This window comes from Ochotona curzoniae, unplaced genomic scaffold (genome assembly GCF_017591425.1).
Source record: "Ochotona curzoniae isolate NIBS_2020 unplaced genomic scaffold, NIBS_Ocur_1.0 scaffold_1852, whole genome shotgun sequence".
Taxonomy (NCBI): domain Eukaryota; kingdom Metazoa; phylum Chordata; class Mammalia; order Lagomorpha; family Ochotonidae; genus Ochotona; species Ochotona curzoniae.
The window spans coordinates 28,530,795-28,554,640 of record NW_024467087.1 but is presented as its reverse complement, the minus strand read 5'-3'; the positions used below and the strand labels follow the sequence as shown (position 1 = coordinate 28,554,640).

The following is a 23,846-nucleotide window of genomic DNA, read 5'->3' as shown; positions in this document are numbered from 1 at the left end:
TGCTGAGGGAACTGACCAGTCTCTTCGCAACTTCCGAGACCCTCCAGGACTGTGATGTTTAGACAACCAGAGCTGGAAGGAGAGCCTGAGAGTAGTGTCTTTCCAGCGGGGGGGGGGGGGTACAGTTTTATTTTTCACCCTCTCTCACTCAGCCCATCTTCACTGACTCGAATTAAAACTCAAATGTACCTAGGCAAAACACACTAGTGAATAAGTAACTTGGAGAAACTCTTCAGTTCATTAAACATCGTGTAGGATCCAAAAAAATGATGCCAACATAATCTTCAGGATACTGTGGTAGGTAGGTCACTTAAAAAAAAATAAATAACACCCGCGTGCCCTGAGAGCACGACAGCCCACGAGGTCTGTGGTTCCTCCCCACCGGTGACACACCGGGGCTCACCGCCCCGCGACGCCCCACGATCGACTTCCGTTTCTACCACAGAACACGGCCCCCCCCACGGCGCGCGTGGCCTCCGCTACGTCACATCCGGCCCTTGCGAGTCGGCCGTGCGGAACCCGAGCGATGAAGTGCGTGTTCGTTACCGTGGGGACCACCAGCTTTGACGACCTCATAGCGTGCGTCTCGGCGCGCGAGAGTCTGCAGGTGAGGGCGGGGGCGCAGGCGCAGCGCTTGCGTGTCACGCCCGCCGCGGCGGCCGCCTTTCCACGGCTGCGCCCGCTAACCTTGCTCGACCGCCACTTACGGCAAACAACGCCCCGCCGCTGTACCTCAGGTGCCGCCGCGAGGAGCTCTTTTCCCGTCCCGCTTCCTCAGCGCCCCCAGCGGCCCTCGCTTCCGCCCCCCGCTCCCGGCTCCCGCGCCGTCTCTCCCGGGCCGCGCCTCCCCGTCCTTACGGCGGCTCCTCCTCCTTTTCCCTGGCTTTTTTTTTTTTCCCCCCCGCCTTGCTGACTCTCCGCCTCCGCCCCCAGAGCTGGGGCTGCTGCCCAGGCCGGCCCGCCCCGCCGGGCTCTGCCTGCCCGGAGCTGGGCCCCGCGGCCTGCGGTCTCCCAGGCGGCCCCCGTCCGGCCCCTGAAGGCTCGCGGTTCTCTCCCGAGGTAGAACCGGGCTTCTCCCCGGCTGCTTTGCGACCACCACCACCACCTCCTCCTCCCCTTTCTCCCCCCCTACCTGGCACGGGGGGTTGTTTTGTCTTGCTTTGTTTTTCCCTCCCTGGCGAGCTGGGTCTCCCTTAGGGTTAGTGAGCTTCCTGGTGGCGCCCGGAACCGGTGAAGGTGGGAACATTGCGGTGGATGGGGAGGCGGTGCGGGGGGGGAGGGTCTGCACGCGGGCTTCCTGCTTTGTAACTGCGCTTTTTCTGGAAGAACACGTTTCAAAGGCCCGCGGTTTCTTGTTTTCCCTTTTCAGATATTCAAGAGCTTAGGCTACCACCGACTTATCCTCCAGATTGGCAGAGGAACGGTGGTGCCGGAGCCATTCAGTACCGAGTCCTTTACTCTAGATGTTTACAGATACAAGGATTCCTTGAAAGAAGACCTCGAGAAAGCAGACCTTGTTATTAGTCACGCAGGTAAAATCCCTTCTGATTTCAGCATTGGGTCTTTGAGACGGAACAGTTAACCTGCTGACAGAGACCCTTCTGAGCTCAAGTCACTAGGAGAACTGCCAATAGGCCTGTTGGGCATAATTGTTACTATAATTATTTGAATGGAACTATTGAGAGAACCTTACTGGAATTTACTGTTTCTGGTGAAGGAAGCAATGGAAAACTCACTGTTGCTCAGCTGTACACTGAGAAACCCTGAGCCCAGAGGACGAAGTAGTTCACTGATGACATGTGTGGTTGACTGGCAGCTCGGAATTCCTGTTGCGCCTTGGATCTGAAGCAGTGTTTTAGCCTGCTCCTGGTTTGAATCAGTCACAGTGAAATTAGCTTTAGCTTTGAAAGGTTGTTTTCGTATTTCTATTAAAAGTGTGTGTGCAAAATGAATTCAGTCAGAAATAGTCTTGAACAACTGTGGATCATGCAGGTATCACCGTCTGCCCTTCAGCGAACCGACCACCATAATGAACCAGTTCCTTCCAGATTGCATTTAGGGAGCATGCCAATTTGCACTGCCATGAGGGAGGATGGATACATGTGTATACATAATATATAATTTATATCTATACATAATATAGATCTGAAACAGTATAGTTGAGGACAGAAAAGTCACAATAGAGAAACACTGACAGATTGGTAATTAAAAACTTATAACATAGTAGCTAAAGAGCTTTTGGACAGTGGGGTAGTAGGCTATCTACCATTGCCTATACCTACAATGCCATGGTGGCCTTAAATAGCAGAATGATGGGCCTGTGGTTGTTGCTGAAGGACTATACTGTTGTGACAATATTAGTTGTGAGGGAGAATGGGGTGAGTGGGATGGAAGGGAATCTCTGTGCCTATGGAATCATATCATGAAAAATAATAATAATAATAAATGCAGTATGTTAAAAAAAAAGAGCTTTTGAAACTCCTTGGGATGTTTTCTGTGTTATGTCTCATTTAGTTCTCCCATACGAAGTGAAAACAAGCAAATTGCAAGACCTTCATGGCAGCTGCAATGAAAGGGTATTTGTTTCTGTGCAAAAAAAAAAAAATATTGTAATACTTGACATACTTTTTTTCATGATTCATGTTTTTTTTCCTGTACATTTTTTTATATACCCGTATTTTCTCCATTTTACAGTGAGGAAACTCAGGAGTTAAGGGACTCGTCCAGTCAGTAAGTGGTGGCTAGATAACAAGCTTGTTCTGAAGCCATTTTTGTTGTATATTTTTATTATTATTATTTTTAAGATTGATTTTTTTTCATTGGAAAGTCAGACATACAGAGAGGAAGATCTTCCGTCCATTGATTCACTCCCCAAGTGGCTACAATGGGCAGAGCTGCCCCGACAAAGCCATGAACCTGAAGCTTTCTCCAGGTCTCCCACACGGGTGCAGGGTCCCAAGGCTTTGGGCTGTACTTCACTACTTTCCCAGGCCACAAGCAGAGAGCTGGGTGTGAAGCGGAGCTGCCAGGATTAGAACCAGCGTCCACATGGGATCCCTGTGTGTGCAAGGCGAGGACTTTAGTCGCTAGGCTACTGCTCTGGGCCCTATTGTGTATTTTTATTTTATTTTATGATACAATTCCATAGGCTTTGCGATCTCTCCTTTACCCCCCTCCCCAAATTCCCTCTCCCCACTGATTTCCTCTATATAATACAGTAGTACAGTCCTTCATAAGCAGTCATAAGTCTATCATTCTGCTATTTAGGGGTATCCTGACATTGCTAGCAGAGTCCAGCATCCTACTGTCAAGATATATTTAACAGTTTCATTGGGAGTCCATCTTTGTGTTGGAAGTAGAGATGTATACTTTATTTTGCTAGGCTTCCATAAAAGGAACTTTCTGTTCACCAGTCTTCTTGCTCCTACTTAAAATATCTGAGTAGTTTTTAGATGCAGAATTGGCTTGATTCTAATGTTTCATGGGTGAAAATTCATTAACAGTAGAGCCATTCTGGGAATGGTACCTCCCAGGTAGACTCGTAAGGAGTGGTCAGAGGCTCTCTGAGTTTTTCACGTCCTAGGCTTTTTCTGTTTGAGGAGAAGTAAACTGAAGTTGTCTCCTAGAATGTGCGGGATTGATTCCAAGACCACGTGCACATTCAGTCCCTACTACAAGGTAGAATGGTGTTTGCCTGGGACTTAGATATATCCTTCCATATACTGCACTTTAAATCAGCTTAAGATTGCTTACAATACTTAATAATGGTGTAAATACTATGTAAGTAGTAGTTGTGCAAGGCTTTTTTTTTTTTTTTTAATGGAAAATGAAAAAAGTTGACTGATGCCAAAAATTTTGAAAATCCAGTACTGGTGCTGTGGTTAGCATGCTAAACCCCCACCTACAGTTCCAGCATCCCATTATGGGACACTAGTTCGAGTTCCAGTGGTTATACTTTCCAGTCCAGATCCCTGTTTATGGTCCAGGAAAGCAGTACAGGAGGACCAAGGTCTTTTGGCCCCTGCTCTCAATGGGAAATCAGAAGAAGCTCTTGACTCCTATGGCCCAGCTATGGCTGTTGCAGCCATGTGGGGAGGTATCTAGCAGATGGGAGATTCTGCTGCATTTCAAATAAATAACAAAAACTTTGAAATCCATATATTATCCATATTGTGCATTTTCCATGAACTTTTAGAAGACCGGTATTCATAAATATATAAAAAAAAGAACTTTTAAATTTTATTTATTTAAAAATGTTATGTATTTAAAACAATTACTGCTGGTTCACTCCCTGCATACCAGCAACAGCTAGAGTTACATGAGACTAAAGCCAGCAGTCTGGAGCCTGGAACTCCATCTGGGATTTTCAAGTAGGTGGCAATGACTCAGTTACTTGAGATAGCTGCCTGCAAGGGTGAACATTAGCTTGAAAGCTGGATTAGAAGTGGAGGCTGGAGGGCCCAGTGCAGTAGCCTAGTGGCTAAAGTCCTCACCTTGCAAGTGCTGAGATCCCATATGGGTGCTGGTTCATTTCCCTGCTGCTCCACTTCCCATCCAGCTCCCTGTTTTTGGCCTGAAAAAGCAGGACAGCCATAAGCCTTGGGACCTGTATCTGGGTGGGAGACCCAGAAGAGGTTCCTGGCGCCTGGCTTCAGATCGGCTCAGTTCAGGTGGATGCAGCTGAGGAGTGAACCAACAGATGGAAGATCTTTCTCTCTCTCTGTTTTCTGTGTAAATCTGACTTTCCAGTGGAAATGAATCTTAAAAAAAAAAAAAAGAAAGAAAGTGGCAGCTGGGGACCAGAATCCTGGCATAGCAGCTTAACACACGTACGCCACCATCCTATATAGGTACCCATTCCAGCAAGCTGGTTGCTGTGATTCTAATCCAGTTCCTTGCGTAGCTGGGAAAGCAGAAGGTGGTGATCCAAATACTTGGCCCCCTGTCACTCATGTGGAGGACCTGGGTGGACTTTAAGCTCCTGACTTAGATCTGGTCCAGCCCAAATGTTTGCAGCCATTTGGGAGTGTGAACCAGCAAATGAGTGATACGCTCTACTTCTCTCCCTCCTCATTTCCTTTCAAATAAATAAAAACCTGCTTAGAAAACTATTCTCTAAGTGGGAAACCGACTCTGAAAACAAAGAAAAAGCTGGAGGCTGGATTAAGTCCTGGGTACAATACCACAATGACCACTCAGAAAATAAACTTCAGATTTCATTTTTCCACAAACTTTTTGAAGTATCCTGGTACAAATAAAATCCTGTACATGTTTACTACAGTTCCAGTTGTTTTTCCCAGAATATATTTTAAACTTTTATTTAGAGGATTTTTAGATTTTTGTTGTATAGTGGCTTAAGCTGCTACCTGTGATGCTAGCCTGCCATATGAACATTGGTTTGAGTCCCACCTGCTACATTTCTAATCCATCTCCCTGGTAATGCACCTGAAAAAGCAGAAGGCCCAAGTACTCAGGCTTCTTCCACACATATGGGAGACCTGGGTGGAGTTCCAGAATCCTGGCCTTGGCCTAGCACAGCCTCAGCTACTGGGGCCGTTTGGGGAGTGGATCAGTGCATGGAAGGGCTCTGTCTCTCCCTCTCTATAATTCTGCCTATCAAATAAATACATTTTTTAGAAGTACATTAACAGAGCTCGGCACAATGGCATAATAGACTAATCTGCCTGCATGCCAGCATTCCATATGAGTGCCAGTTCATGTCCTGGCTGCTCCACTCCCCATCCAACTCCCTGCTATAACCTGGGGAAAGCAGCAGAGAATGGCCCAAATCCTTTGGGCCCCTGCACCTGAATGGAAGACTTGACCCGAAACAAGCTCCTTGCTCCTGGCTTCAGATTAGCTCAGCTTCGGCTGTTGTGGCCATTTGTGTAGTGAACCAGTAGATGGAAGATCTCTGTGTCTCTCCTCTCTAAATCTTACTTTCAAATAAAAATAGATGTTAAAGAGAATGCATTAGGGCTTGGCACGGTGACCTAGCTGCTAAAGTCCTCGCCTTGAGTGTGCTGGGGATCCCGTATGGTGGCCAGTTCTAATCCCGGCAGCTCCACTTCCCTTCCCTGCTTGTGGCCTGGGAAAGTAGTCAAGGACAGCCCAAAGCCTTGGGACCCTGCACCTGCGTGGGAGATCTGGAGGAGGTTCCTGGCTCCTACCTTTGAATTGGCGCAGCACCAGCCATTGCAGTCACTTGGGCAGTGAATCATCAGATGGAAGATCTTTCTCTCTGTCTCCTCCTCTCTGTATATCTGACTTTACAATAAAAATAAATAAATCTTTTTAAAAAGGGAGGAGTACAAATAACAAATTTGATCTTTGTTTTCCCATAGGTGCAGGAAGCTGTTTGGAGACCTTGGAAAAAAGAAAGCCACTTGTAGTAGTTATAAATGAGAAGTTGATGAATAATCACCAGCTAGAACTGGCAAAGCAGCTACACAAAGAGGGGCATCTTTTCTACTGTACCTGCAGGTATACTAAAGGATGAATCTGTCACCACTGTCTTCTAATTCCTTGCTAGCTGTTCTTACCCATGCACCTAACCCATTTCTTCTCCTGTTTATCAAACGTGCTTTGATTCTTTTCACCTGTGATACCATCACGTTAGTTTCTGACTTTGATCACTGCGTTGCATCTTTGTGGCTAGGCCTTTGCATGTGAATATCTGAGTGTGGATATATGTGCTTAGCTTAGTGTACAGATCTCTGAGTATCAAATTTATGAGTTCATTATTCAGATTTTCAGTATTCAAGAGAGACATTAACTTACATTAATTAAGGTTTTACCATTAGTAAGCCCACTGGCAGCCCTCAATTAAATGTACTCATTCTTGTACAGGTGAATTGCATCTAGTATGTCCTAGGTACTGTTTCAGGCATTGTAAGTATAGTGGTATGGAAGAGTGAGGTCCCTGTGCTCATAGTGTTTACATTGTGATGGTGGGTGATTGACAGTGGGAAAAAAAAGTACATAGTCATGATAATTTCACATAGGGAAATGTCTTGCAAACAAAATAAGATAGGGTGATGTTTGAGCTGAGAGCTGAATTTGATGGAAGAGCCAGTCACAGAAAGCTCTAGAAGCAGAGGAACAACTGTGGTAAAAGGTCAAAAGTGAAGAGTGAAGCTGGAATTTGTCCTTGAGGAACAGAGGGAAGGTTAGTGTGGCAGGCACATAGTAGGAAAGGGCAAATGTAGTATAAGATAAGGCTGGGCAGGGATAGTTCACGTAAGAGCTGAGATTCTGTGTTATGTAAGAAGTCATTGGAGCGTTTTAAGCAGGGGAATTACTTTATTGTAAGAAGCATTACTTGCTAGAACTGTGTTAGAATTCAGCAAGAACTGAGTAAAGAGGATGAAGAAAATTGCAGATTTTCATTCTAAAAGGGCCATGTCAGTATTTCCTGTTTGACTTTAAACTCCTAATTTAACGTTTTGAAGGGTAAAAACCTCATAGAAGTGTTTAAAATTTAGAGATTTTTGTTACAATAAATTGAAATTGATTTAAAATAAAACCATAAAAGCACGTGGGTAGATAATAATAAACTTTTAATTTTCATGTTTTATTTCTTAGGCGCCCAGTCAATACTTGTTCGTTCATTAATATTTATTGAGCACCAACTGCGTGCAAGGTATTGTTACAGGCACTTGCTGTACATTAGTAAACAAAACAGATTCCTATTCTCATCGAAAGGACACAGCTTCAGAAATTTTGGAGTAGAACTGTTACTTTCCTCATCTGTTTACTGTGGAAGAACATCAGTGTTAGGGGACTGTGTAATATAGAAGCCAGTCTTGAAGTATTGTGCATCAGTGACAAAGTTAGACAAAATGATGTATGCTATGGATGGTGGGCATATCTGCCCTTGGGTAAATGATCACTAGGGGTTAAAAGGAATAAACTGATTTTTCTAACTAATTTATGTGGATCAGTTTTTCCAGATACATTTTCACTTACAGTGGTAAGTCAGCTGTGACTTTGGGTGCATAAAAAGGAGAAACATGGACTTCACAAACATGTTGTGTTGTTCCACTGAGGCCAAAAAGGAAACCATAAGTTATTAATTGTTCATTTTCCCCACAGCTTTAGAAGAGTTTTTCTTACATTAATTTCAAGAAAGTTACACACATAAAAGTAGTAAAAATGAACAATTTGTTGTACTTTCACTATAGGTAAATTGTTTATTTTTCCCAAATTTAGACTGGTTAGTGTGTCCCATTTAAGTGACTAATTTAAATAAACTTCTGAAATAAGTTTCATTTTGTGGCATATATCCTTATTTCCAATGTTGTATAATGGTTGTCTATTGCTTAATTGTATATAGATTTATGATAGTGAATAGAAGTAGAAACTTATTTTACTTCCTGCATGGTCTGGTAGTCTCCCCAATGTTTTTTCTATTCTGCCAGATATTATTTTGGTTTCATTTATTCTGTTTTCATAAATTAATTTTGTTTTAATTTATATCTTCCTAGTCCTGAGAAGTATTACAAAGCCACATCTACACTTTTTCCATGTAGTAACATTTCTAAAATATTATATGATGTTAAAAAGAGTGTATCTGTTGAATTGGTGTTAATGCTCTATAGTATTCTCTGTGTTGCTTTAACAAATTTGTATGGCTATAAATAAAACATATGAAAATTACATGTACAGTTTAAAAAAAACATTGCTCTTCTTGGAAATTAGGTTTTGTCATCAAGTGGACAGCAGGTGAATTATGACATTTTCTCCCATGTTACCTAATACTTCTCTTCTTTTGTTTTAGCACGCTTCCTGGGCTGTTACAGTCAATGGACTTGTCAACACTGAAATGTTACCTTCCTGGCCAACCAGAAAAATTTTCTGCATTTTTGGATAAAGTTGTTGGATTACAAAAATGAACACTAAATTCTCAGTCCTTTAAAAACACCCCCCAAATCCAGCCTATGTGATATGATTAAATTAAATGTATAGAATATATTTGCAAAAAATATAAATTAGTTATCTTCCTACATCTATAAAATGTACAAATATAGAAATTTTTATGGTATGCACATTTGCATTTGGGTCAAAATCCTAATTGCAGTTAAGTATATATTAGATTTTCCCCAGTATTCAAGGTGTGGTGAGAATTGACGGCTTTGTTGTTAGCATTCCAAATGGATTTGGAATCATGGGAAAAAAAGTAAAATTTGGAAACTTTGACAAGAACCAGAAAGGTAGTCAACTTGATGTTCTTGGGAATAATAAGTGAAACATTAATAACTTTTGAAAAGTTTTCCATGAGAGTCAGAATCTTTACCTTCATAATCCAGGGAATAATTTTTTTTTTTAAAGCAGAAATTACGCTGTATGAAGTACAGATTTGAAGAACTGTCTGAAAAAGATAACCAGATCCATTGATCTATTTTACTTGGAGAAGCTACTTTTATCCTAAAGAACAGGGTGAAGTGGATATGTATACTTTCTCCTCTGAAATCTAAGTAAGAAGTGACAAAATAATCTTGCTCAATGTCAGATCTTGTGGTTTGAGAAGCCTAAACCGAAAGGAACTTGTACCAGTAGAATTTGCTGTTTTTTTTTTTAAGATTACCTCTCATAATGAAGCATTTATTGTAACACAAGTTGGCAATTTGTGTGCTTATAAAATTGGTTTCACAACAAATTAGGTAAGCATAATGACTTAAATATATAGTTTTAAATTTCATGTGATAACTTGAAATAGATACATTATTAAATTCTTTTGGATAACAGTGCGTGGTTTCAATACCTTTGTAATAAACTAGATTATCCTTAACTGTCTATAGTTCTTTGATAGATAGTTTCAATGTAGTTTATCCATAAAAGTAGGCATTTGCTATATTACAATCTTATGTCATCATCCCAAAATGTTAAGTATTTCAAACATTTAACTTGGGACGATGTTTTGTATGTTTTGATTGTGATTTTACTTAGACTAATGCTAAAATCGATTCTTACTAATGGTAGAAGGTGATGGCTGAGAAGTACTCTGGGTAGCAGGAGGAAACCAACCAAGATTAAAATTTTGCTGAGAGTAATCTAAAAAGTCAGTAATCTATATCTATGTAGTTGAGAATTCACAGAACTGTGACTACAATTGTATATTAATGTTACGCTTTAGGCAAGGTCCTGTTCAAATCCAGGGAAAAAATCTTAAGTGTTTATAGCTGGTCAATAGAAGTCCCTAAACAAAATTCTAATTGAAATGTTTGCTCAATACATTTGAACTTGATTTCATTACAGGATTTCAGGTTTATGAAATCAGTGACTAAGTAGAATTCAATTTATTTAGCAGTTTTCTATTAGAAGTATTTAAGCTTCCAGGACCACGAAAGCAGAAGAGATTTTGGTTTTGGGAAATTTATGCTATGGTTAGGTTCAGGTATAGACAATTAATAGAAGGTTTACAGTGTAAGAATCGATGGAAAATAGGAAGCGGTGGTATTAGATTTGGGGGAATTAAGATTTTAGATGACTGTGTACAACTTTGGAGGAAATTAACTAGGAGGATTTGGTGATAAGATAGTATTTGACAGAGTTCAGGAACACTTAAAAAGTAGTCACCAGCTGAAAATATTATCAAGTTTCTGATCTTAGATACCTTAGCGTTCTACTTTTTATAAAAAGTATGCTTTTTATAAAGTAATTCATAAAAAGATACAAAGGACAATGTAGATTGTTGCTTTAACTTAGAATTTTCTGAGATTCAGGGATGACTAGTAATACTGTAAATTTCTTGGCCCTTGTTATAAGCACTTAATTTTTTGTTTGTCTTTTTTTCATGATTTAAGCTGCAGATATGAGGAAAACTATATACAGTATGAGAAATGAGATGTTTGGATAACTAATAATTTTTTTTGGCAAAAGATTTGGAATGGGTGGTCATCATGTGAGGATCAGTTTTCTGCTTCACAGCTAATAGCATGTTTTAATGGGGGAATAGGAAATGAAAAATAGCATTTGTGGTTAACCTTTGTTGATTCTGCATCCGCTAATAGTGAAAGTACATTATGAATTCACATAGTATTTACAATGATCCTTTAAAATAGTTGTTATTATCCCATTTTGTATTTGAAGGATTGAAGCTGAGGAAGGGATTTCAAAAGTTTTATGCCGTTTAAGGCTGTGAAGAAATAGTCTGGAAATTGTAATTGGAACACTGAATACCAGTATAAAAGTACTTTTAAAAGTGTGTGCAAAATGGAAATAAAAAAACAAGGTTATTTTACTGTGAAAATTTTTGAAATTATACATTTTTAAAGTACACCTTGTCCAAGAACTTATTAGGACATCTAAAGTCCATCATTTGTGGGAATGGTAGAAACAAAGCATTTAAAATCTGAGGGCTACTACAACAAATTCGGATTGTATGTTAGCGACAGGTATATAACAATACTTAGATTTTTTCATGCTACTGAAAATCACACTGATTACTTAACATTATTGTTTTCCCTCAAATGTCCATGTTATTTTTTCCTGGAGTTTTCATCCTTTCTAGAGTTTATACTACTGTTGATTCCCCTACCTGTGTTTTCTAACTCTGGAGTTGAAATTCGTAATGATATTGCTAATTGCCTGTTGGCCAGATCTGTCTTAATTCTGTAAACATTTCAAATGCTGTGTGTCCCAAGCTGAAATAATTTTTTTCAAGATCCTTGTCTCTATTAATGGAATCCTGGAGGTTTTAACACATTCTTCCCAAGTACTCTTGCTTTACTTCCTAAGCATCCAAAGTACATGTATTTATCAATTCAGTCTTGTAATACAAATGTTTGATGAGAACCCATCTTTTGCATCAACAGAGCTCTCAAAGACATTTGATCCCTTCTGTGAAGGAGCTTTGCTTTGTTGTTGTGGAGGCTGTTTTATTCATTCTGGATTCCTCTGCCTGAAACAATAGGCTTTACATAAGTGATGACTACACTTCTGTAAACTTGTACTGTTTTGTGATTATCCTCATTGGGGCTAGGTATTGTTTCTAAGAAATATTTGCCCACATTATTTTGTACTTTGACTTGATTCCTAAATATGTGGTGTTTTTCTTATTCAGAAGAAAGATGTTGGTATCACTTTTTATGGTGAAGTTCATAAATTCAAGCATTTACAGGAATAGCATCCCAAATATAACAGTGCTAATCCTAGGAAAGATCCTTTCGGTATTTAAGAGGCTATCAAATGTTACCTGTTGATGAACTGTAGTAAAATGTGATGTTACAAATCAAGTATATAAAAACGTTACGTATAGAGATTTATAGTAAAAGATTACATGGAGAAAAGTTTAGAATGCTACCAAATAATATATAGCTACTTATTAAGTAGTGGATGACCTACATGAATAAGCTAGTTTTATCTATATGTTATTCCTTATGTATCTGTAGGTGGCTAAGCAAAAGGTAGACAAATCTATAGGAATGTATCAAAAAGATACATGCTTTTTTGATATTGAGTCTTGAGAAAAAGTTTGAAGGACCTATTATGCTGTCATACACATTTATCTTATTTTGCTTCTAGATTATCTTATTTGGCCACTTCCTTGCCAAATTCTTGCTTGTTTAAAATGCAGACTTAACTTTCAACATGATTTCGTTTTGCTGGCTGCAGTCTTATTCCTTAAGTGAATAAGTTTCTCCTGAAAATACATGGAACTGTTTCTCCTTCCCCCCCCACACACATTATGCAAAACAGTCACAGATGCCTGTAGGTCCCATGTTTAAAAGTCCCTAGTTTGAGGCCAACTTCATTAAGTGCATTGTTTAGTACTTGATTATTAGTTTTGATGATAACTGCTAAATTCTTTTATTTTTACATTTGTGTAAATCTTTTCAATTAACCCTTGTAATTACATTTGTTTAGAGATATCCAGTTTTTAAAATCCAATGGTAATTGTAAGCGTTTCTCATCAACTTGAAAATATCAAACAACACGTTTGGAAACTATCCTTAATACTCTAGGCTGTTAATTCAGTGTCTAACCCATAGTGCCTTATGGAGCAGTGTTTTTTACTGTTGCAAAAGACTAAATGGAATTTTAAAAATCATTTTAGGTTATGTTCTATATTAGGCTATTTGGCAAAGATGACCAGTGAGGCAATAGAGTATTGTTTTTGCTTATTTACTATGAAGTGTGCTTCTAAAATACTTGTTTTCTAATCTTGTAGGCACTGTTCAGATGATAATCTGTGAAAAGCTATGTTGCAGCTTTTTCATTGACCATTTCTCCTTTGGCACAGGATAAAATAGTTTTGCTACATAGAAAGTGAACTGTATGGTTAAGAAACTCCCCAAAGTTAGTGAAAAATACTCCGAAACCTTTAGCTTAAATTATTGATTTTCTGGGTCTCAGTTTCCTCATTTGTGAATTAATAACACTAGCTTTCCTCATACATAAGTTCTAAGACATAAACCCAATGTGTGGCATATTTGGAAATTTAAAAAGTAGTTCCTTTCAAACAACACTTTTTTAAAGATTTATTTATTTATTGGAAAGTCAGGTATACAGAGAGGAGGAGAGACAGAGAGGAAGCTCTTCCGTCCAATGATTCACTCCCCAAGTGAGCGCAACAGCCAATGCTATGCCAATCCGAAGCCAGGATCCAGGAACCTCTTCCAGGTCTCCCACGCGGGTGCAGGGTCCCAAGGCTTTGGGTCATCCTCAACTGCTTTCCCAGGCCACAAGCAGGGAGCTGGATGGGAAGTAGAGCTGCCGGGATTAGAACCAGTGCCCATATGGGATCCTGGGGCGTGTTTAAGGCGAGGACTTTAGCTGCTACGCCATGCCGCCGGGCCCACTCTCCACTAGTTTTTAAGTAGAAATAGGTAGAGACGTTTCCCTAGAATTCAGTCTATAGCCCTGAATGATGCAGAAAGCAGTCTTAATTGAATTTCATACTTCATTCACTTTCAGTTTCTAGTTGTAATTATGATTAGAGAATTAAAATTTATTTAGAAGTTTAAGTGAATTTCTACTATTTAGAAACAGTGTTCTGCTATTTATTGTTCCTTTTCCCCAGTCCCTTGTCCCAGGACTGATGAAACTGCAGCTATCTTGGTTTGGAAAAGAAAAAGCAGCACAACCCTTTATTTCTGTGGTAAAGTGATATATATTAATGCAGAGTACTATCTTCCCCCTCGCCCATTTCTGTTGTACATCAAGTGGGAAAAGGTTCTATTGCAAGTTGCTTATAGAAGTCTAGAAACTTTTATTTCATTTGGTAAGCTCAAATTTATTCAGTTTTCTGTAGGTCAGTCCCACTTTTTTGTTTGGATAGTAGACGGACATCACTACAGCTGTTTTTAATGGATATTGTCGATCACAGCTTGGATTACCTGAAAAAAGAACAAATCTCTTATCCATCATTGGATCACAGAATAATTCCTTAGAGTTGAAAGAAAGCTCAGAGATCTTCACCCCATATGTTTTTACAGATGAGCAAAGCTAGAGAAATTTAAGTGGCATTTCCAAGTACCTAATACTCTTCATGATACTGTATTACCTCTCAGAAACTAAGTAAAACCATTATGTTCTATATATTTACAACTATACCTTAGATGTGACAGATAACATGCTTTAAAAATACATGCTGGCAATATACATACTTCTATTGGGTGAAACATGAAAGACTTATAGAATTAAAATCACTACTAGTAATGTGTCATATTACAAAGATTCCCACTCCCCTCATTTCTTCCAAAATGTTGCAATGAAAACCAGAAGTGAAATTTCTCTATTTCAATATAAAAGGTTCTAATTTGTAAATTTGAAGCACATTAGTTTCAAGGCAACTCAAATGTTCATTTTTCATTTTAATTTTCTTTAATTCGATTTTAATCTCTACCTAGAAATACAGTTCCTAAAAAGAATCCCAGCAAGAGTGGGGAAACGTGACAAGGAGCTATTTTTTAAGATTTATCTTCTGGCCTTAAATGTACCTGGATCGCATATGGGCGCCAGTTCTAATTCTAGCAGCTCTGCTTCCCATCCAGCATCCCTGACTGTGGCCTGGGAAAGCAGTGGAGGACTGCTCAAAGCCTTGGGAACCTGCAACTGCTTGGGAGACCCAAAAGCTCCTTGCTTGGGATAGGCTCAGCTCTGGCTTTTGTGGCCACTTGGAGAGTAAATCATCAGACGGAAGATCTTTTCTGTCTCTCCTCCTCTCTGTATATCTGACTTTCCAATGAAAAAATACATTTTATTTCTGTTTATATGACTTTGCAATAAAAATAAATCTGAAAAATATTCACTCTCTAAGTGGCCACAGGCAAAGAGCTGCCTGCTTTTCCAGGCCACAAGCAGGGAGCTGGATGGGCTGCCAGGATTAGAACTGGCCCACATATGGGGTCCTGGTGCATTCAAGGCGAGGACTTTAGCCACTAGGTCACCTTACTGGGCCCTGATTCTCGCATTTTTGTTTAAAAAAAAAAAAGATTTGAGAGGCAGAAAACAGAGAGTAGAACAAGAAAGAGAGAGAGAGAGATCTTCCATCCCTGGTTAATTCCCCAAGTTCTCAAATTATTTAGGCCTGGATCAGGTCAGAACCAGGAGTTCCATGCACATCTCCCACATGGGTGCATGCAAGTAATTGAGTGACCATCTATTGCCTTTCAGGGATGCATTAACAGGAAGCTGGATTGGGAATGCAGGCAGAATTCACAGACACTGTGATGTATCCCCAAATCAGCGTGCTGTGCTACATTCCTGTCTACCTTTTCTTTTTGACCAAAGAATAATTCAGCAAATACTCTCTCAGGTAGCAGCTAATAGCAGTTCATGTTTAATTAAGTGCTTAGTGTGTGAAACATGCAGGATTTTATATAATACTTTTTTGTTTAAAATTTTTTTATGATTACATGGTTGATCAGGGTGGGAAGGATCAAGGTTTAGGGAAAATTGGGTGAATTCTTTGCTTCCAAATTTGCTATTTCTTTTTGTTCCTGGGGAAGGGGAGAAACAAAGGGGAAAACAACTTTCCACACATCCCAGTGTCATCTCAGGTTTTAAAGGATAGAAAAAATAAGTACAGTAACATTTTAAATTTCAGAAAATTAACAATAAATGGTGGGTGAAATCAAGCAATAACTTTAAGCATTCCTTCTGGTCTTTAATATTGCTTGTAGGCATTATGAATGAGAAAGATGGGATTGTAGTATACAATGTTTCCTGAAAAATAAATGGCCTTGAAATCCTTTTAGAAACATAATTTATGGAACTCACTGTTCTAGAGCAGTGGGTCTCAAAGTATTTTCCAAGGATCAAGGTCAGCATCACTTGAGTTTGCTAGGAATGCAAATTCTTGGAATCCATCACAAAGCCACTACATCAGAATATTGGGAAGAAGCAGTCTGCTTTTAAAAAGCCCTCTGAAAAATCACTGTTTTGGTGGTGTACAGGATTAGAGTAGTTTAGGATCCCATTAGAGTCAGCAACTGGGATTTCAAGTGAAGTCGGTATTGGTGGTGGTGGTCAATACCATGAAATGGCTTTTTGTTACAAACAAGATAGAGTCTGTCTTAAGGGTATTTCTAAAAAAAAAATTCTATTGTGCTAATATGGAGAAAGTAACCAGTTACCACTTCAGCCTTTGTTCAGCCTGCTTTGGCATATACTTCTTCATAACACTGTTACTGAATATATGAAATTTTAGACATGTCTCATAATTAATCATAATTTGTTCATCTGTAAAATGAGGTGTACTTTGTAGCTGTAAAGTTAAGCTTCACTGATTTTCCCAGTTCATTATGTCATTTCTTGCTCACTAGCAATAAAAATGTTTATATTAAATTTATATATCAATTTAATACATATAATTTAAAATATTAATTAGTTCTACAAAGCTTATAGCAACAAACTGCTGTCAGTGTCCCATTTTCCTGATTTCTGATCTTGCTTCTTGCAGGTGACCATATTATTTTGTATGGATTATAAGTAATATGTCCAAGTCATATTTTTGTTTTTGGAACTTGAATGTTTTCCTTAGGCTTTCTACATGTAAGAGGATCACTTCAAAACCTCTACTTTATTTTTTTTAAAGATTTATTTATTTTCATTGGAATATCAGATATACAGAGAGGAGGAGACAGTGAGAAAGATTTTCCATCCGATGATTCACGATGCTATGCCGGTCCGAAGCCAGGATCCAGGAAATTCTTCCAGGTCTCCCACACGGGTGCAGAGTCCCAAAGCCTTGGGCCATCCTCAACTGCTTTCCCAGGCCACAAGCAGGAGCTGGATGGGAAGTGGAGCTGCTGGGATTAGAACCGGTGCCCATATGGGATCCCGGGGCATTGAAGGCGAGGACTTTAGCCACTAGCCCATGCCGCCGGGCCCTATTTTATTTTTTTTTTTTTTAAGATTTTTAAAAATTTTTACTGGAAAGGCAGGTCTGAGGAGGAGAGACAGAGAGGAAGATCTTCCGTCCAATGATTCACTCCCCAAGCGGCTGCAACGGATGGAGCTGAGCCATTTTGAAACCAGGATCCAGGAGCTCTTCTGGGTCTCCCATGCTGGTGCAGGGTCCCAAAGCTTTGGGCCATCCTCGACTGCTTTCCCAGGCCACAAGCAGGAAGCTGGATGGGAATCAGAGTGGCCGGGATTAGAACTGGCACCCATATGGGATCCCAGCACATGCAAGGCGAGGACTTTAACCACTACGCTCTTGTGCTGGGCCCACAACCTCTATTTTAGTTTGACAAAAATATAGTTTTAATAGGGCTGGTGCCATTGTTCAATTTGCTAATCTTCCACTCTGTGACATCAACATCCCATATTAGCCCTGCTTGATGTTCCAGATGCTCTGTTTCCCTTCCAGCTCCCTGCTTATAGCCTGGGAAAGCAGCAAAGTATGACCCAAGTCTTTGGGACCCTCCACCCATATGGGAGACCTGAAGAAAGTGGTCATTTGGAGAGTGAACCAGCAGATGGAGAATCACTCGCTCGCTCTCTTCTTTGTTAATCTGGTTTTAAAATAAAAAAGAAATAAATGCTGAATAATAAATGTATGCCAATGATACTTCAATACATGCATGTATTTTGGGATGATTAAATCAAGCTGGTTGGCTTATGCAACTCACCGAACAGTTTTCTAAAAGCTTTTGAAAATTATTTCTTTGAAAGACAGAGTTACACACATATATATCCTCCATCTGTTAGTTTACTCCCCAAATGGCCACATTGGCCAGGACTGGCTCAGGCCAAAGCTGGGAGTATGGCACTCCATCCAGGTCTGTCACGTGGGTTTGGGATAAGGGTTAGGCCATGTGCTGCTTTCTCGGGTGCGTTAGCAGGAAGCTGGATCAGATGAATGGAGCAGTCAGGCGTGGGACTGCTGCTCCTATGGAATGGTGACATTAAAGGTGATGGCTTGGGCCTGGCGACGTAGCCTAGTGGCTGGCTAAAAGTCCTTGTCTTGAACACTCCAGGATCCCATATGGGCGCCGGTTCTAATCCTGGCAGCTCCACTTCCCATCCAACTCCCTGCTTGTGGCCTGGGAAAGCAGTTGAGGACGGCCCAAAGTCTTGGTACTCTGCACCCATGTGGGAGACCCAGAAGAGGTTCCTGGTTCCCGGCTTCGGATTGGCATAGCACTGGCCCTTGTGGTCACTTTGGGAGTGAATCATTGGACGGAAGATCTTCCTCTCTGTCTCTCCTCCTCTGTATATTCTGACTTTGTAATAAAAATAAATAAATCTTTAAAAAAAAATGATGGCTTAACCCATTAAACCATAAAGCAGACCCCAACCTATTTTTTTATGGTGAGACATTTGAAACTACACTGGCACTAGCATTGGGATATAGTGAGTTCTGGTTTTGGCTCTGATTCTGATTCATGTCCCTTTCCTATCTGTTCCCTGCTAATTGCCTGGGCTAAAACCTGAGAATGCCTTAAAATGTTTGGGTCCCTGTCAATGTAGGAGATCCAGGTAAAGATCCTGGCTTCAGCCAGACTCAAACCAGACTGTTTTGGCCGTCTGGGGAATGAACCAGTAGGTGGAACTCTGCCTTTCAAAGAAACAAATCCTTAAAATATCAAAATTCACAGTATGTTGCTGACTGTAGTTACTCAGAACTTAGGCCTCCTGTCTGTATGAGACTTTGTATCCTTTGTTGAACATCCACAGTGCCTCTTTCCCCATCTCATCCACCCACACTCCTAGCCTCTGGTAAATATTCTACTCTACTTCTATGAGCAAAACTTTTTAGAATTCACACATAGGAATGTACTTTGGAAATTGTGTGAAAAATGCAATTAAATGAGAAGTATGGGTACGAAATGTTTTACATCTGTTTTCTCTGCTTTCAGAGTCATATAAAAAGTTGTCAATACTAATATTGTGGAGCATTCTTTTATATTTTCTAATTTTAGGTTCTAAAGTTCTTAATCCACTTTGATTTTTGTGTGTGATATGAGACAAGGATTCAATTTCATGCTTTAATAGGTAGATACCACTACGTAATGAAGACTGTCATTTCCCCATTGTGTCCTTGGTAGCTTTATGGAAAGTTAATTGACTGTAAATAGGTGATTTAATTTCTGTGCTTTTTGTCTGGTTCTAGGGTGTATGATATTATCTTTATGCTAATACAATGATGTTTTGATTATGATCATTTCATAATGTTTTGAAATCAGGGAGTAAGATACTGCTAGGTTTGGTTTTTTTCCCTCAAAGTTGTTTTGGCATCTTTGTAATACTATATTTCTGTGAAAATGTCATTTGACTTTTGATAGGGATGTACTGAATCTGTGTGTTACTTTGAGTAATATGGGCATTTTTGCAATATAAGTTCTCCCAACTCATGAATGCATTATGCATTTCCATTGATTCGTATTTCCTTCAGTTTACATCATGAATTTTCTGTAGTTTTTAGTATACATGTCTTTTACTATCTTTGAGTAAATTTATATGTTATTTTTTATTGTTATAAATAGGATTATTGATTTTCTTTTTGCATAATTCCTTAATAGTATATAGGAATGTTACTGAGTTTTGCATGTTGCTGAATTCACTTTGTAGTCACAACAGTTTTTGTTGTATATTTAGGAATATATAAATTATAGATGTATATATGATCATATGCTTATTGACAAATACAGAAAATTCACTTTTCTGTTAGGAAACAGTTTATTTTTAATTTGTATAATTGCTCGGGGTAGAACTTAATACTGTGTTGAAAGGGAATGGTGAGAGAGACTCTTCGTCTTGGCTTGATATTAGTGGAAAAGCTTTCAGTATTTGACTATTGAAAGTGTTCTTAGCTATGAACTTGTCATATATGTCATTTATTGTGCTGTTACTTTCTCTCTACACCAAAACCATTGAGAGGTCAAGAAAGAACAGAATTTTAGCAAATATTTTTTCTACAGTGTTGATATGATCAAATGATTTTAAAGATTATCTGTTGACTTGAAAGAGTGACAGGGAAAAAAGACTGGAGGTGCTGGCACTTCCTTCTAAAGATCCACTCCCCAAATGTCCAGGCCAAAGCCAGGAGCCAGAAATTCCATCTTGGTCTCCCACATGAGTGGCAGAGGCTCAGGTATTTGGACTGTCTTGCACTACTTTCTGAGGCATGTTAGCTGAAAGCTGGATTGGAAGCAGAGTAGCTGAGATACAAAAAATGTAATCTATTTTATTACTTTCAAAATATTTATTTATTTATTTGGAGTTCAGAATTACGTATAAAGAAGGAGAGCCAAAAAGAAAGAAAGAAAGAAAGAAAGATCCTACATCTGCTGATTCACTCCCCAGATGACTGTAATGGACAGGGCTGGGCAAGCTGAAGCCTCAAGCCCAGCAGCTTAATCTGTATTTCCCATGTTGGTGGCAGGGATCCAAACACTTGAGCCATCTTCCACTGCTTTTCCAAGGCCTTTCACAGGGAGTTGGATTAGAAGTGGAGCAGCTAGGGGCCCAGCACGGTAGCCTAGTGGCTAAAGTCCTTGCCTTAAACACAAGGGATCCCATATGGGTGCTGGTTCTAGTCCTGCCATCCCTACTTCCCATCTAGCTCCCTGCTTTTGGCCGGGAAAAGCAGTCAAGGATGGCCCAAAGTCTTGGGACTCTGTACCCGCGTGGGAAACCTGGAGGAAGTTCCTGGCTCCTGGCTTCAGATCGGCACAGCACTGGCTGTTGTGCTCACATGGGGAGTAAATCATCAGACGGATCTTCCTCTGTCTCCTCTCCTCTCTGTAAACCTGACTTTGTAATAAAAATAAATAAATCTTTTTAAAAAAAAAGGAAGCGGAGCAGCTGGGACTTGAACTGGCATCCATATGACTTTTTACCTGGTATACCACAAAAGACTTTTAAAAAAGACTTTAAAAAAAAAAAAGACTTTGACAAAAGACCTTAATGATGGCATGTATGCATTGCTAGTGGTGGCTTCATCCACTATATCACATCACCAACCCTAATCATATAATCTTTGTATCCTTCATTTTATTCAAATATTACATTCATTGGTTTGCATGTGTTGAATCATCCTTACATACCAGAAATAATCCCACTTGATCATTGTGAATGATTCTTTTAATGTTTTCTTGAATTCTATATGCATGGTTTTGTTGAGAATTTTTGCATCTGTGTTCGTCGAATTCTATATGCATGGTTTTGTTGAGAATTTTTGCATCTGTGTTCGTCACGGATATTGGCCTGTGTTATTGTCTGGCTTTGGTATTTGGGTAATGGCTTTGTAAATACAGTTTTCTGAGAGAATTTCAGGGTTGTTACCAGTTCTTTAATTCTGGTAGAATTCACCAGAGAAGCTGTTCTATCCTAGATTTTACTTTGATGAGAGACTTTATTTTGGGAGGAGACTTTATTACTGATTTGATGTCTTTAAACATAGCCTGTTCATATTTTCTACTCATAATTTAGTTTCGGTAGATTGTGTCTGAGATTTATCCATTTTTGTGGTTATCTGATTTTTTGTCATATACTTACTATCTTTTGTGATCCTGTGTATTTCTGTGCTACATCCTATGTATTTCTGTGTTGCTTTTTTGTATTTTGTATTGTTGTTGTTATTTTCCATCATACGGTGTTGTAGGTATAGGGCTTTCCCCCTCCACACCCTTTTCCTCCCTCCTTTTTATTCCTCCCCACTCTATCACCCCCATTCTGCTATTTAAGAATATCAGGATTGCAGGTATAGGCAGTGGTAGAAAATCTAGTATCATATTGTCAAGGTAGGTTTATTTATTTGTTAAGATTTATTTTATTTTCATTGAAAAGTCAGATGTGCAGAGAGGAGGAGAGACAGAGAGAAAGATCTTCTGTCCGATGATTCACTCCCAAAGTGAGCGCACTGGCCAGTGCTTTGCCAATCCGAAGCCAGGATCCTGGAACTTCTTCCAGGTATCCGACAAGGCTGCAGAGTCCCAGGGCTTTCGGCTGTCCTCGACTGCTTTCCCAGGCCACAAGCAGGGAGTTGGATGGGAAGTGGAGCTGCCAGGATTAGAACTGGTGTCCATATGGGATCCTGAAGCGTTCAAGACTTTAGCCCCTAGGCCACGTCACTAGGCCCAGTATGTTTATTTTTAATTTTTGTTTTTCATTATACAATTCCATAGCCTCAGGAAGCAAGGATCAAAGTATAGTTCATTGGGAGTGCTACTTTTATTCAAAAGTACAGATGCTTACTGAAACATGTTTTTATTTCCCAGTATGCTAGTTTTCATTATGCAGTTCATTTATTTATAAGAATATATGTATATGGGGTCTTTCGTACCTTGGAGCCCTCTCCTGTCACTCAAACAGGAGCTCTGTTTCTCTCTTTCCTAAATAAATCATGCTTTGTAAAAAGAAAAAAATATATGTGCATACATGTTTACTTATCTGTTTTGTATATTTGTCCTGTTGGGATTGGCTTATTTCACTGAGTGTGATAGTCTCCAGTCGGAACCGTTTTGTTGCAGATGCTGGAATTTCATTCTAAAATTTTTAATGACTGAGTAGAATGGATGTACCGTGTGTGTGTGTGTGTGTTTTAATCCATTCCTCTTTGAATGGGCAGCTGGATTGTTTCCATCTCTTCACTATGGTAGATTGTGCTACTATAAATATACAGTTGCAAGTCACTTTCTCAATGCAGATTTCACTTCCTTTGGATATATTCCCAGGAGTAAGATAGCTGGATCATACAGTAGATCAGTTTTCAGTTGTCTTAGTGCTCTCCATACTGACTTACATGGTGACTGCAGGAGCCTACACTCCCGCCAATAGGTGGATAGGTATGTAATTTTTTCCTTACAAACACTACCCTGGGTGTTGTTAGTAAATATCCAAATATAGGGCAGTCTCATTGGAGTTAGATAGAACCTCAATGTGGTTTTTATTTGCATCTCCCTAAGAGAGGGAGCCTCAGCATTTTGAATTTGTTCTTTTGAAAAATGCCTGCTCAATTCTGTCACTTATTTCTTCATAGGGTTGTTTGTTTTGCTGTCCCTGAGTTTCTGAAGTTCTTTGTAAATCCTGGAAATTTGTCCCTTATATATTGTGTACTGTGCAGAAATTTTCTCCCATTTTGTTGGTAGCCTCTTCACTTTGTTGATCATTTCCTTTGCTGTATGGATGCCTTCCCTTTACAGATTTTATTTGAAAATTTTTCTTAGTCTAGATAAAGGTGATTTCGTTTTGTCTTTTCCAGTAACTAGGTTTTATTGCTTTTGTTCTGTTTCTAGTCTATTTCACTTGCTTATGCTCTAATCTTTGTTATTTCCCTCCTTTGAGTTTACTTTTTCTAATTCCCTGCAGTGTAATGTTAAGTACTTAAGTACTTTGACAGTTTTCTTATCTACCCAAGTACTTCAGCCATCTTCTGTTGTCTCCCATGGTAT

The 23,846-nt window shown here is 39.5% G+C and overlaps 1 protein-coding gene and 1 long non-coding RNA gene across 2 annotated transcripts in view; both read left to right on the top strand.

Annotated features, from left to right (window-relative positions):
- The first annotated feature begins 495 nt into the window (after nt 1-495).
- The window catches only part of ALG13 (ALG13 UDP-N-acetylglucosaminyltransferase subunit), a 91,423-nt gene continuing 68,072 nt past the window's right edge, over nt 496-23,846 (top strand). The window contains 3 exon segments of the mRNA XM_041000107.1: nt 496-607; nt 1,370-1,532; nt 6,345-6,483. Coding sequence (XP_040856041.1) covers nt 527-607; nt 1,370-1,532; nt 6,345-6,483 — 383 coding nt within the window. The 5' untranslated portion in view covers nt 496-526.
- On the top strand, nt 6,490-8,923 carry LOC121169521. The gene is made up of 2 exons (XR_005885850.1): nt 6,490-7,642; nt 8,780-8,923. It is a non-coding gene; the product is annotated as an uncharacterized LOC121169521 (long non-coding RNA).